We start from the raw sequence: 15,922 nt of genomic DNA on the forward strand, positions 1-15,922 counted from the left end.
CCATTCATCTGTCGATGGACATCTTGGCTCTTTCCACAGTTTGGCTAATGTGAACATTGCTGCTATAAACATCGGGGTGCACGTACTGTTGATGTTCTTTCAAATGGTTTACAAAGCTCTTCAAGATAAGTGCCCCTCACCCCCCCATCCCTGCTCTTATTATTGTCAGCTCTATCACCTGCCTCCTCAAACCCTATGCTCTGTTTCTTGAGTCCACCATGTTCTTTGTCTTGTGGCCTTTGCCTGTGCCACCCCCTTGGCTGGACCACTCAGCCACCATTTCTTGATTTCCTGTCACTCATCCCTCAGGTCTCATGGAAAGTGGCACTTGCTTTGGGAAGTTTTCCTCGACTCCCAGACTGAGTGAGTTGTGGCAGTCATAAGACTTTTCAGTTTTTAAAAACAGTACATTTACTTCCCAATTACAAAATTCTTTCACTATGTTTTAATTATTTTTTTAGATGCACAGAACCTGATCTGTAGTAAAACTTCAATATCTGTCAGAAGTGGTCAAAGTGAATATAATCATCTAGTTGTCAAAGTAGGAGCTATAATCACATATGTAAGGGACTTTAATTTTCCATTTTTAACAAGTTATAAGGTATATGTATTCTTAAATTTGCTCTTCATTTTTATCTTAAGTTATACATGCACATAGTTTAGAGTCTCATAGTTTAACAAGTCTTGTTACAAAAAAACACAAAACCAGCAGCACCTCCTGCCTTAATTATTGCTTCCTTAAAGGAACATATCAGTTCTTGTGCTGATTCTTTTGATTATCGACCTCCATAGCTCTAATTAACATGATCGCCATTGCTTGATTTTTTGGACTTCCTTTATAATAGAAGATGAAGATTTAGCTCCCTTTCACCCATTCCAACCATATTATCACATATTTTCTAACAATTCTCTTTGTGCTGTATTACCAACTGCCCTCTCTGTTTATTTGCTTAGTTTTCACCCACTGGACTCTAAGCTACGCCAGCATCTTTGCAGTGTATTCAAACAGTAGATATTCCATCAATTTCATATTCTTCAAAGAGTCTCTACCAGAGCCTTCCGACCTGCTAAAATCTAGATTTATTATTCTCATCCTGCTGCACAGATAGCACCTTGGGCTTTCCCTTCACCTTCATCCTTGAAGATTCTCTTCACTTGGTTCCTGTGATAGATTTCCTGCTCTCTGGACCCCACTTATTCCTTTCAGGATTACTCTCCTTATGAAAACATACCCTTCAGGATCTTCCTAATAATGGTACAAGGAGGTAAAATGTTTAAGACCTTGCATTTAAAAAATATCTTTATTGTTCTCTCACACTTAATTGGGAAGTTAGCCTGGGTATAGAAATCTAAATTGAAATCATATGCCCTTAGATTTTAAAAAATATTCTCTTAAATTTTTGAATACATTATTCCACTGTCTTCTAGAATACAATGTTGCTGTTGAGAATTCCAGTGTCCTCTTGATTCCCAATTCTTCATGTGGCAGCTTTGGAAACTTTTAGAATCATCTCTTTCTGATGTCATAAAATGTCATAGTGATACGGACCTTGGGTATGAATCTATTTTAATCTATTATGCTGGTGCTTACTAGTTTAAATATGAAAACTCATCCTTTAGTTCTGGAAATTTTTCTTGATTTACGTCTTTGAGTCCCTCCCTTTAGTGTCATTGTTCTTTTTCTGGAAATCCCATTTTTATATATGACTTCTAAAATGGTCCTTTAATATCTTGACCTTTATTTTCTATTTTTCATCTATACTTTTTGTTCTACTTTATGGGAGTATTTTCAGCTTTATCTTCTAATCCTTTTTGGTGTTTAATTTTTGCTATTTGATTTTTAATTTCTAAGAGCACTCTTTTGTCTTCTGAATGTTCTTTCTGTAGCACCTTGTTCTTGTTTCATAATTACAATTTCTTTTCTTAATTCCTTGGGGATACTAATGATACATAGTTTTGAAGTTTTTCTCTCCCTGCATAGTTTCTATTTCCTTCTAGTGGCTTTATTTCTGCTTGTTTGGACTCTGTTTCATGCTTGAGGCTTTCATTACTGTTCTTGTTATCTAGTACTGTTTATGAAATTATTCCAAAATCCAGTGGCTTAAAACAACCATTTTAATACACTCATGAATTCAGTGGGTTAGGAATTCAGAAAGGGCATAGGAGGGATCATTCCACAATGTCTGGAGTCTCAACTGGAGTCTCCACTCAATGTCTGAAGACCTGAAGGGTGTGGTGACTTGATAGCTGGTGGCACGAATCACTTGGAGGTATCTTCACTCACATGTTTGTGGGGACACTAGCTATCAGCTGGGACCTCATCTGGAACTGTCAGTGAAATCACCTACATATGGCTATGCCATATGTCCTAGACTTCCTCACAGCATGTAGAGATCAGATCCGTTACATGGGGCTCATGCCTTCAAAAGCAGCTCGGTCCCTGAGAACCAGGCAAAAACCTCTTCTAGCATAGTTTTGGAAGGCACATAGTGTCAATTCTGCTATATTCTACTGGCCAGCCAACTGGTCAGCCCAGATTCAAGGGGTAAGAGGAACAAATAAACCCTAGCTCTTAATGGAAGGAGTGTCAAAAGAATTTGAGGACATGTTTTTAACTAAGACATCTGATAATCCTTGGCTGTCTTAATATTTTTTACTAAATAAAAAGCCAGGGACTAAAAGCTTATTGGAAGCTCTGGGCATGTAAGTAGGGCTTTTTGAAAGTGAGCATGACTGTAGAGTGCTATGGCTGGGTTGTTTCACTGGGGAAACCCAGAGGTCAGCATCTTCAGCTGTTTTCTGTCGGGCTGCTCCAATAACCCAGAGAAGGCCCTGTCAGCCTCCTGACTGGCTGCCAAAGTTAGAGGAATGGGGAAGGAGAAGCCGCCTGCATGACTCAGTGCCCATCATCACTTTCAATGTGGTTTGCCAGCAGCTGTACCTGATTCTCATCAGACCAGAGACACTTTATTTTTAACTCTCTAGAGAATAATCCACCAGCCTCTCCTGGGGGGCAGGGAAGGACAGAAGCTGTGTCCTAGGGAAGGGGATTTGGGCCTCTAAGAGTTTCTTAACATATTTGCAAGCAGTCTTGCTGTTTTTGATCCTGCCTTCACCCCTATTTCCAGAGACACCTAATGCTGCCAATTCCTGAACCTTCTGGGAGGTCCCATGGAATAAATCAGGTTGCTTCTTACTTTTCCACACTACCTATTTGGGATTTGCTTCCTTAGGACTACTAAATCAGTTATCACATCACCTGTTTTTCAGCTTCCAAAATGAGGTTTTTCCTGCCTTGTTCCTGATTTTTCCTGTCCTTGTGGGTTTATGCTTTCTTGGAAAAATCTTGTTACGTTAACTTTAGTGAAGTTTCAAAAGGAGCATAATGCATGCGTTAATTATGCCATCTCTAACCAGAAGTCCTGATTAAGCAGACACTAAAAAAGACAAAATCCTAGATAACATAATCACTATTAATTTAGGAGTTTAGATAAAAGAAATTGCTGTTAACTCTGTCACATTGTAAAAATGAAGTGGGGAACAGTATTCCCCAGAGTAGATTTGGGATGAACAGCTGTGTCTTTTTTTTTTTTTTTTTAAAGATTTTATTTATTTATTTGACAGACAGAGAGAGAGGGAACACAAGCAGGGGGAGTGGGAGAGGGAGAAGCAGGCTTCCCACCGAGTGGGGAGCCCGATGCGGGGCTCGATCCCAGGACCCTGGGATCATGACCTGAGCCGAAGGCAGACGCTTAACGACTGAGCCACCCAGGCGCCCCATGAACAGCTGTGTCTTAACCATAGTTAGAGTGGCAGACCTGCTCAGCAAATTAACAGAAGAGAAGAGCTGAAAAAGTTTAAAAGAGAAGAGAAACTTGGAAATTTTCTCAGAAAATTTCTAAGAAAGCCTGGGTACAAGGCCCTCAGAGCAGTAAGCATGGTTTAAATGGTTTAAATGACATTTCTCCTTTAAATTGCCTGGATTGCTTAGTGACTTGGAACATCTTTCCACGGTCCTCCAAACCAGTTTGTGTCTGGCCCACAAGGGTCACAATGACATTCAGATTTTAGGATTCTGTCTCTAAGAACAGAAAACACTGTCCCAGGACTCTGTCATATAGTCTCGGTTTTTATCTTCTGAAGCCTCAGTGTAACTGCAAACCCCACGGATGCCCCTCATTAGTACTTCCTTCTGTAGCAGTCCTAGTGCTGGCAGGGAGATAATGCCATTGAGCTCCACCACCGTCAGCACCACCCGCTACACCAACATCTCCTCTTTCTAATGTTCACTGAGCACTAACTAGGGAGCGAGCTAGTTAGAACTTTTTACCCATGATCTCACTTTATCTTCATAGCAACTCTATGAGGAAAGGACTCATCTTATACCTGACATAACCAAGTCTTAGAGAGGTTGGTAAACATAGATCTGGGAATCAACTCGGGCTGTCTTCCGAACCTGCACTCTCAAGTGCTATGCCATGCTGCATCAGAGGGAGAGAGATACCCAGACCAGAAGTTGATAGAGTGGATATTATGCAAGAGCTGGGAAAGAGAAAAATCCACAATGCCTGAAAATATTACTCGAGGTTTCTGAATGAGAAAACAACAACAAAATCAAAACCAAAGGGGAAGTTCAAAGATCCCAAAGCAGCCAAATTGCAAAGATCTCTCAGCTTTGCCCCTTGCATAGAATGTTCCATAGTAACTGTATTGATAATTCAGCAACAGGACACTTACAGAATGTTTGCTGGAAATGAGACAGTGTTGGAGCTTCTGGGGCGATGTTGTAGAAGTGAGTTTTTAGAGCTCCGCTCACCAGTAGATTATATGCCAGATCAGTTATATTGATGCCCACAATTGCAAATGAGTACCTGCAAAGTGCAAACCACAAAACCAACTGCATGTCACATAAGCATTTAAAAATAATCTGATTTTTAAATTGCTGCTAAATTATCAGAGTGGCAGGCTGCCATTCCCTTTCTACCCAATCTTTACCCTGAATGTTGTAACTTACTAGAAAATGCCAGTAATGTAACCAAGGGAATTAAGAGTCCATATGCTTTGATTTGGTAATTCTATTTCCAAATATATGAGAGAAAAAAAAATCAGAAACAAAGAGCTTTATATTCAAGGATACTCATTATAGCATTATTTATAATGGCAAAGACATGGGAACTATTCAGATATTCTAAAAAAAGATGACTGGTGAAATAAATTATGGCAATCTCATATTACAGCCAACAAATACTGTATTCCTAAAGACTATTTAAGTTGGAAACATTATGTATGAAACAAGCTACGTTTTATTACATGCTCACACATGTGCGCAAAAAGAGGGCAAGAATGAAGTGCCACCAAATATTACTATGCTATGTTAGAGGAATAATATAGGGGTGATTTTTTTTTGTTTCCTTTCCTGTATTTTCTATATTTTCCATAATAAGTCATATATTACTTTTAAAATGAGGCAAAATTTAAGTACCTTGACACTCAGGGTATATTTCCTAGTTCCTTTTCTACATGGCTACCAAAAATTAAATGGAGGGGCGCCTGGGTGGCTCAGTTGTTAAGCGTCTGCCTTCGGCTCAGGTCATGATCCCAGGGTCCTGGGATCGAGCCCCGCGTCGGGCTCCCTGTTCGGAGGGAAGCCTGCTTCTCCCTCCCCCACTCCCCCTGCTTGTGCTCCTGCTCTTGCTATTTCTCTCTCTCTCTGTCAAATAAATAAATACAAATATTTAAAAAACAAAAAACAAAAAAACAAAAATTAAATGGAATTGAGGTCTTAAGTCTGTGGGTAATATAAATCCAGCACATAAAAAAAAGGAGTCTCCATTCAGAAATATTTTTGAATGAAATGGGGCATTAAAAAAAAAACTAATAAAGTAAATGTATAATCTAATAGCCTGATACTTGATAAAAATTCTTAAAAAAAACCCTACCAGATACGCTTATTATTTATTTATTTATTTATATTATTATTATTTTTTAAAGATTTTATTTATTTATTTGACAGAGAGAGACACAGTGAGAGAGGGAACACAAGCAGGGAGAGTGGGAGAAGGAGAAGCCGGCTTCCCATGGAGCAGGGAGCCTGATGCGGGACTCGATCCCAGGACCCTGGGATCATGACCTGAGCGGAAGGCAGACACTTAACGGCTCAGCCACCCAGGCGCCCCTACACTTATTTTTTTTTTTAAGTAGGCTCCACACCCAGCATGGAGCACAATGCAGGGCCTGAACTCATAACCCTGAGATCGAGACCAGAGCTGAGATCAAGAGTCGGATGCCTAACCAACTAAGCCACCCTACCCTACCAAATATAATTCTAAATGATGATTTCTGAAAATCATTTTCATATAGTTATAACTTTGTAAAGATTGTCAGTTGGTCAAAGGCAAAGTAGTACCATAGAATCACCCAAATAAATCCAAAAACTTATGGTTCTTTTAAAAGTTCAACTGGATTGGGCGCCTGGGTGGCTCAGTTGGTTAAGCGACTGCCTTCAGCTCAGGTCATGATCCTCGAGTCCCGGGATCGAGTCCCGCATCCGGCTCCCTGCTCGGCAGGGAGTCTGCTTCTCCCTCTGACCTTCCCCCCTCTCATGCTCTCTTTCTATCTCATTGTCTCTCAAATGAATAAATAAAATCTTAAAAAAAAAAAAAGTTCAACTGGATTATATATTTCCATTAGGACATTTTTCATCTTTGTCATCTTTTACAGTGTTCTTAGGACATTTTTTTTTTTTCCTGGTTCTGGTTCTGATTGACAGCCTTTATATATGAAATCCCACACTCACCCAATTGCTTTATCCATCCTTTTCTTCTCCCATTCTGCTTTGCTGAATTTGCTGAATGAATGAATGAATAAAGAAATAAGATTTAATCTCTAATTGGTACTTTTCTCTTTTAATGTTTATATTAAAACTATTGACTAGATGCAGAGATGTCTGTAACTCAGTTCTCAAACACTAATCAATTTAAATTTTATCAATTAAAAATCCATAGTAAAATTTATGTGGAGCTCAGAAATGGGATTATTTAAAGCCCTGCTACTTATCCCTTATTCCCTTTAGTGCAGCAGTGAGAGACAGTCCTTAAGGTGAAACACTAAAGTACTTTTTTATGAAATCATTGATTATCAAACAATACTTTCTCCATGGGGTATGTCTCTTCTAACCAGATGCTCCCTTGCTCTCTCATAATTCCCCACTGCATCTCCTTTGGTTTTATTTCCTGGCATTTATCCTATTCATTCTTATTTGTGATGTCTGGCTCACCGTAGGTGCCAAATTGAATAAAGTAGTGAACTAGTGAAAGGAATGAAGGCAGGGAGGGAGGAAGGAAGGATATATAGGTTTTAAAAACTCTGTTTTCACAAGTCCTATGGCATTTCCTCTGTCTAAGCTAAGACAGCTAAACCACAGCAGTTCCATTTTGATCCATTTTATAATTTGAGCTTCTGAATAAGACTTTGTAGAAAGGGGTCTATCATAGAAGTATTCTGAAAATACTGCCTTGCATTCTTTTACTTTGTGGACTTGCAAGTCCTTCCCATTCTCCCCCCCGCTCCATACTGTCAATGTTTTGTAAACAGAAACCATGTTCCACTCCTCTCTGTGGCTAATGTAATCCTCATTTTACACTAAAAAATGTGGTTAGCATTTGAACTAAATAACATTTTAAAACTACTGTTATGAACATTTAGCTTCCATCTAACTAGGTTCTCTATAATACGTTGCACACACTACATTAAAAGACACCCATGTGATACACACAGCACACGACCACAAAAACATGATACAAAATTGGTATTTAACTATATGTACTTTCTACTCTGTAAATGACTAGTTGTAATTCAAAGTAACTGCCTTTCATTCATGTTAAAATATGCCACCTCTTTTTAAGGTGTAACTGCCTACAAACCAGCCAACCAACCAGCCAAAAAGGCATTAGATTTTTACTTAGAAGACTCATATCTGAACTAAACTGAGTTAGGGATGAAATTTAAGAAACTTTAAATAAACAGATTTATAAGCATCTATTTTCTCTTAACAAAGCTTTAAAAATACATAGTGTCTCAGTATTTAAGTGAAGTCTTTTTCTGCATTGGAAATAAAAGAAAAGGCCAAATGACCTCCACTCATTTAATCACTTACAGGATATCCTGGACCAAATAGAATGAATCCCTTTCTTCAAGAAACACACAACAGTAACAACAACAAACTTGTTGCAAAATTCTCTTAGACTTGAATGTACTTAGGTCCCTCAGGCTACTCTAGGACGTAACAGATGGAGGTTTACAAGAGCAATACAGCAATGTATAATGCTTGCTGTTGCATAGACAGGAGAGAGTTTCCTTAGCATACACTGCTGCTCAACACCTGAAGTATTCGGGGCCTGACAACCTATGCTGCTAGCGTCAATATGTACTTATTTTAGGCACTGGTGAAGGATAGTAGCATTTTCAAAACATTCTGATTTGTGTTTACTAACATTTACCATCAATATGAAGTGATAAATATTTGAAGTTCAAATACTACTCCATTTTATGGTGGCTTGAGGAACACAGCATGGTGGCTTTATCTATAAGCCCCCCCGCCCACACACATACACGGTAGTCTCTTCTTAAATAAGAGTATTCACACATAAACTATCAAATATATCCTCTCTGATGGTTGACACAAGAAATAAAACTACAAAGCCTAGCTTTGAGAATGGCTCACAGCTAAAATTTATCATCCTATAATGATTAATCAAAAAAATATTCACTTCCCAATGACCATGGAGGATTCATGTGTTTTTCTGATGTTCTTCCAGGAATACCTGAGTATAGACACGGACTCCCCAGACAATTTTAATTGGAGGAAGTTCAGAGTCTCTACATTACAGAAATATGCAATTCAGAAAATGCAGTTAAAAATTAAATTAAAATAGCTTGATTTTAACCAGGTTTTTTATATATATATATCTATCTCAAGAAAGAGCTAAATGATTTTACTGTTTTTCTCAAATAAAAAGGTAAAAAAATAAAAATATCTTATAAATAAAAGATTATAAATACAAATTTAGAAAGTATAGTGTAATTTAATGAACCTTAGCCAAATGAAGCTTGAATAATAGTAAGGTGGCGGGAGCAAAGTTAACCTGTTTCTGAATTTTGAGAATGGTATGATAAAATTTGGGGTTGATTTATTAAATATGAACACTAACAAGGAACTTGGCATGCTGAGGAGAAAAAAGTGATACAAAAGCATGACTGCAAAATGGCAGAACTCCTTATATACAATAACTACTATTTTTAATAATGAAATTAGAAATATATAGTAGAAGAGAAAAATTGCTCTATGCAACAAAACTTCCAAATGAAATGTTCCTCTCTGGGGAGTAGATGAGGTCAGAGCATGTGTGGTGACGTGTTCAGCCATTAGGTGAAGTGCTCAACATAGTTCTCTGATCAGGTACAGCCGTGACTGTAGAAAAGCTCTTTGATATTTTCTGTTAGGTTGGTCTAATCTGGTTTTCCTTCACTAAAACACAACCTAAATATAATGAAGTATAATAGATAGAAAGTTGGGAAATGTTTTTTGAAAAATTTTCAAGAATTTATATTTCTGTAAAAATTCTTACCCATACTGATTCTAAAATGAAATAAAAGCAACAAAACACAAAAGCAAATAAGAAATACCTTATTTCCTCTTTAGTGATATCCCTTCATGTAATCAGTTAAAGAAAAAAAAATTTAGGAAGTTAAATGAAAATGCAAAATATTTAGAATCTAGATTTTTATCAAGGAAAATAAAAAAGCCTCAGCATTCTGGATTTTCTCAGTTGGCCCCTGACTTCATAGCTCCCGTTCTCCCCTCTGTCCCCCCATCGTGCTCTTCTGTCTCTGAAATCTTTCTTTCAGGCTCTGCCTTTCTCCTTCTATGCCCACCTCCTTAATCCTCTGGACACCAGCGATGTTATCAGTCCCTTTAAATACTCATCTCACTTGAACGGTGCCACTTTACATCCTGAATCCTGTCATAAGTACCTGGAAGTTTTAACCCTCTTATTCAGTATTTGTCCAAAGTGCTCATTTGAAAGAGCTTTAAGCCTCACTTCTGGTGGGTTGATGCTCCTGAGAATCTCACTCACATATCTGTGGAGGAGAAGTTCCTCTGACCTAAGCCATAAGCCTAATCCATCTTTTATTTTTAGTAATTACCTGCATTTTGGATGAAGAGAGTCAGAGAGGACCTGCTGAGCTGCTACAGCATCCCTTTCTGCAAAATACCTGCAGTTGGGGGAAAAGAAAACCACAGCTCCATACCTGTTGGATGCATTCATTTTAATCCAGTTTCAGGCCATTTTGCATTCAGAGGTAGACACCAGCAGAAGACTCCCACTTGTTTCAGCTCTTCCAGAGAACAGACGGCTTTTCATAATAGGATTTTCCAAATATAATGACAGTATAATAGGGAAGTTGTAAAACCCACACAGATTTAGGAATGTATCGAGTGGGTTTGAAATTTTATCTTTTTATTTTAAAGATATTTATTTATTTGACAGAGAGAGAAAGAGCGAGCGAGCACAAGCGGCGGGGGAGGGGAGCGGCAGAGGGAGAGGGAGACTCCCCGCTGAGCAGGGAGCCCGATGTGGGACTCGATCCCAGGACCCCAGGATCATGACCTGAGCTGAAGGCAGATGCTTAACCAACTGAGCCACCCAGGTGCCACAGGTTTGAAATTTTAATTATGAACTTTGCCATTCCCCAGGGAGCTAAGGATATTTGTAGTTAGAAGGGTTATAGATGAGGGGGCAGGATGAGGCCCCTCAGAAGGCAGAAGCAGCCTGGATGAAGGGACATACCGAGGGGCTGTGACAGTCAAGGGACAGAGAGAGGAAGAGAGTAGAGGAGGTGAGAGATGATGCACTTCAAGTGCATTTTTCTTGGAGAGTATTCATGGGTATTTGAATTCTGGATGAATGGAAAATACGGTGCTAAAAGCAAAATTCTACCCTGGGGAAAAAGGGCAATGAAATTTCTTAAAAAATACAGTTACATACCTTATAAAATACATCACAAAAAGTATTTCATAAAGACAGTAACAAAATAAAACATTAGCATATGTTATTTAATTTGACGTGTATATATTTCCCACATAAATCTGAAGCATGAAACAAGCTCTTGAATTTTCTCAGAAAATTTCAAACCACAGTCAACAGTTTTAATATACATGTCCATGATTATTAATGAAACTGAGTCTCTTTTCATACTTTTGTTGGCCATCTAGAAAACCTGGATGTCTTTTGTGTCTTATCTGTTCATATTTTTTGGTCTAGCATATCTAAAAATGTCTTCAAACAAATAAGACAAATAACCCTATAGAGAATAATATACTGGATGGGGGTCCTTTATCATTTATGTGAGTGTCAGACTTGGCTTGTCTTTTCACTTTATTTATGATGGCTTATCTTACAGAAATTTTTAATGTGTGAAATGTATTGATTTTTGTTTTATAACTTGTGCTTTTTTTTCTTTGTGTCTTTAAGGGATCCCTCCCTATATATCTGAAAAGATTTTCTCCCAAAAGTTGTAAGGACTTGTTTTTGACATTCCATTTGTGAAACTGAGATTGAGACAGAGGTAGAGATTTTTTTTTCTCTCAGCTCTACTTATTCAAAAGCTCATCCTTTATCCACTTATTTGTCAAGTATCTTTGTCCTCAAAATTTACTTTTTATTCATTCATGTTATGTAATGTGGTATTTACAACATTTCATAAAAGAATAGGTGATTATTAAGTGTCCCAAATTTAAAATAAAGGCAAACATCTAGAGGAAAAATGGGGTGCATCCAAAATGACTAAGGCTTAGTTTCTTTTATTTTTATTTTTTTAAAGATTTTATTTATTTATTTGTCAGAGAGAGAGAGAGAAAGAGCGCACAAGCAGGGGGAGCAGCAGGCCAAGGGAGAAGCTGGCTCCCTGCTGAGCAAGGAGCCCTATGCGGGGCTCGATCCCAGGACCCTGATCATGACCTGAGCTGAAGGCAGACATGTAACTGACTCAGCTGCCCAGGCATCCCAGGCTTCGTTTCTTTTTAAAATACATAGCTATCCTGGGGCGCCTGGGTGGCTCAGTCAGTTAAGCGGCTGCCTTCGGCTCAGGTCATGATCCCAGGGTCCTGGGATCAAGCCCCGCATTGGGCTCCTTGCTCAGCAGGCAGCCTGCTTCTCCCTCTGCCTCTGCCTGCCGCTCCCCCTGCTTGTGCTCTCTCTCTCACTATCTCTCTGTGTCAAATAAAAATAAATAAAATCTTTAAAAAAAAAAAATACATAGCTATCGTAACTAATAGGATGGTGTCAAATCGCAGAGAACCACTGAAAAGGACTCCCTTTGGCTTGAAAAATAGTGACTCCATATGAATTAATTTAAACATGAAAGAAAGAATGAGCGCACAGTTATTTGAATCATGATGAACATATAAGAACCATGAATTAAAAATGGTATTTAAGGGGCGCCTGGGTGGCTCAGTTGGTTAAGCGTCTGCCTTTGGCTCAGGTCATGATCCCAGGGTCCTGGGATCGAGTCCCGCATCGGGCTCCCTGCTCAGCTGGGGAGCCTGCTTCTCCCTCTCCCTTTGCCCCTCCCCCTGCTTGTGTGCTCTCTCTCTCTCTGTCAGACAAATAAATAAAATAAAGAGGTAAGGGCCTAATTGTTTAAAAAAATGGTATTTAAAAAATAAAGTAAAAAAAAATTTTTTTTGGTCACTAACGAGGGACCTTAGGGCACTAACTCCTCACTTTGATAATTGGCAACTACATGGAAAAATCGAGCATCTGTCCTGCCTGTATGTTAGAGAAAGTAAATAACCATAGTTGATGAAGGAAACCAAGTCTTTACAGAATTCCAGCCAACAATTGTGGGAAGAATCACAGAATTGGAAAAGCACTTTTTGTGCAATTAATTAACTGGTCCAGCAAAGATCACTGAAGGATGAAATGGTTAGATAAAAGGCTGATGGGGGACTTTGCAATGGAGCCATCAGGCTGTGATGCCTCCCATCCCTCTCAGCACAGGACTGAGAAGGGGACACGGCAGGCCACCCTCAGTGTCAACCTGAACCTACTCATGCCTTTCTGAATACCTCCAATTTTCAGAAAATCCAGAGCATGGGACATTTTAGAGGATAGCTGACCTGGGGTCTTGCACAAGTTTATGACATTGGGGAGGGGGCAAAAGGAGAAGGCAGACAGGGAGAGACATAATAACTAAGTGCAATATGGAAATATTTGAATGGAACTGGGTTGGAAGAAACCAGCCATAAGAAGACATTTTTGAGAGAGCTGGGAAATTTTAATATGGACTGGATACAGATGACACCAAGGAATCACTGTAATTTTGTTAGATGTGATAGTGGCACTGTGGTTAATACAAGGTAGTATTGATTTTTTTAGAGCTACATATTGAAATGTGAGGACGAAATGACAAACAGTAAAGGACTTCATTAACACACTTCTGCCAAAAAAAATAAGCGTTGCAGATGTTTCAAAATCTTGATAATTATTGAACTTGGACAGTATAAGGGGGTTCTTTACAGTCTTCTATTTGTTTTTGTATCTACTTAAATTTTTTCATAATACAAAATTAAAAATTAAAACATTTGAGATCTGCTTATAAAACAATAAAGTTTGCCAAAGAAAAGGGAGAGGTAGTACCTTTTTAAAATTTAGGAACCTGAGTTATCTCTCAGAGGACTTTCAGAGGACTTCACTGTTTTCTTGGAGCTTTCTGCCAAGTGGCTTTTGGAACTAGTAACGGTCATTTCCATGTGACTAGGACATCACTTTTTAATACTCGACCCTTCTCCATTTTACTTACTGCAAATTGTATAGGCCCAGAAGTCCCATTCCTCGAAAATCTGTTTTAGGATCATCACCTTGGAAACCAATTTCACACCACTGCTTAGAAATCCGAGATTCCAATGGAGTATTGGGCTTCAAGAATTTCCATAACTGGAAGATAAGACAGAAAGTTAGCCTGTTGGTGTAAACACAAACGCTCTTTCCTGTGGTAGATTTTGTAAACTACATTATTAGGAGGAGTTTTACAAAGCTGAATATAGATTTGATCATATTTCAACGATTTGGACAGCAGTTCTCACAGTATGGTCTGAAGATTCCCTAGAGGGACTCCAAGACCTTCTGAGAGGTAAAAACTATTTCATAATAAAACTAGGAGGTTATTTGCCTTTTCCCTCTCATCTTCTCATGAGTATATAGTGGAATTTTCCAGAGGCTGTGTGACATGTGATAATGTCATTACTCTGGAGGCTATGGAATGTGTACTTGTATATTTTAGTGTTTTACATCTTTCTGTTTTAATTTCTAATAAAAATATAACTGCATAATCTCCCACAAAAGGTCCTCAAAAATATGTAAGAGAATGAAGGTAAGGGGTGAACAAGGAAAAATTTGAGGCCATGTATTATTTTTACAGCATTATTAACAAAAAGAAAAGTGGATTGACTTGAGTTTCATTTCTCACCTGTAGCAGAGGTGAGAATAAACAAGCATCATATAGCTGGATAAAGGAGGATCACTGATGTTCATGGATAAATAAACCTCAAAATATATTATCATTTTTAAGAGTTACCTAAAAGAATTTTAATTCCAATCAGTATATATTAATTGACAAATACAAACTGCAAATACTATGCTCTTCACTGCCTAAGGAGCTGGTTCTATTTTCCTGAGTTTTCTATAGAAAGACAGATTCAGCACATACTATTACTTGAGAAAGAGTGAGACCCACAGCTGCATAAATATATAATGCTCAAACTAGTCTTTCAAATAAATAGAGATGGGCATATAAGCAAATTTACTTTTTAGACTATTAATAATATATCTTTATTATAGACAGGGACAAATACAAATGTAAAATTTTCTTATTATTTCAGACATAATTCAACTTCTAAATTGTTTATTCTATGATGTATGGATTTTAAATCTTACAGAGAATAGTGATACAGAAACAGCTTGCTTTATAGTGAATTGTCATATCTGACACAATATAGAACATAACATTCAGTGACAGGAAACACTAACCAAAAAAAAAAAAGATACAATTCGAAGGATACAATATGTTAGTGGCTCAACAGGTAAATGCAGTCTGAAGGGTGAGAGAAAAAATTCAGAGGGAAGAAAGTAAATCTGTCATGCTTGAAAGCAAAATAGCAAACATGAGTATAAGAAATTTCTTTTTCTATTATGCATATGAGAATTTGCCAGTGCTCTACATTAGGACAGAAAATGTTTGAGTTCAACAGAGGAGCAATAAAAAAATGAGAGAAAAGGCCTCTTTTATCAGATAAAGGGCTAGTATCCAAAATCTATAAAGAATTTATCAAACTCAACACCCAAAGAACAAATAACCCAATCAAGAAATGGGCAGAAGACATGAACAGACATTTTTCTAGAGAAGACATCCAAATGGCCAACAGACACATGAAAAAGTGCTCAACATTGCTCGGCATCAGGGAAATCCAAATCAAAACTTCAATGAGATACCACCTCGCACCAGTCAGAATGTCTAAAATTAACAAGTCAGGAAATGACAGATGTTGGCGAGGATGCGGAGAAAGAGGAACCCTCCTACCTCCTACACTGTTGGTGGTAATGCAAGCTGGAGCAGCTGCTCTGGAAAACAGTATGGAGGTTCCTCACAAAGTTGAAAATAGAGCTACCCTACGACCCAGCAATTACACTAGTGGGTATTTACCCCAAAGATACAAATGTAGTGATTGGAAGGGGCACATGCACCCCAACGTTTATAGCAGCAATGTCCACAATAGCCAAACTATGGGAAAGAGCAAGATGTCCATCAAGAGATGAATGGATAAAGAAGATGTGATACACACACACACACACACACACACACA

The 15,922-nt window shown here is 38.2% G+C and overlaps 1 protein-coding gene across 3 annotated transcripts in view; it reads right to left on the reverse strand.

The window, feature by feature from the left end:
* ELMOD1 (ELMO domain containing 1) overlaps window positions 1-15,922 on the reverse strand; it is a 68,978-nt gene that overhangs the window by 6,339 nt on the left and 46,717 nt on the right. Inside the window, exons 7-11 of one of the 3 annotated variants that reach the window (XM_081799553.1) lie at window positions 13,864-13,997; window positions 10,207-10,275; window positions 9,685-9,708; window positions 6,797-6,847; window positions 4,738-4,871 (exon numbers count right to left, since the gene is read on the reverse strand). In XM_081799553.1, the coding sequence (XP_081655679.1) occupies window positions 4,738-4,871; window positions 6,797-6,847; window positions 9,685-9,708; window positions 10,207-10,275; window positions 13,864-13,997 (412 nt within the window). The remainder of the gene's footprint in view (window positions 1-4,737; window positions 4,872-6,796; window positions 6,848-9,684; window positions 9,709-10,206; window positions 10,276-13,863; window positions 13,998-15,922) is intronic. The other 2 variants (XM_081799554.1, XM_081799555.1) reach the window with 2 other exon arrangements.

This window comes from Leptonychotes weddellii, chromosome 11 (genome assembly GCF_054177405.1).
Source record: "Leptonychotes weddellii isolate Sample4059 chromosome 11, ASM5417740v2, whole genome shotgun sequence".
In the NCBI taxonomy this organism is placed as follows: domain Eukaryota; kingdom Metazoa; phylum Chordata; class Mammalia; order Carnivora; family Phocidae; genus Leptonychotes; species Leptonychotes weddellii.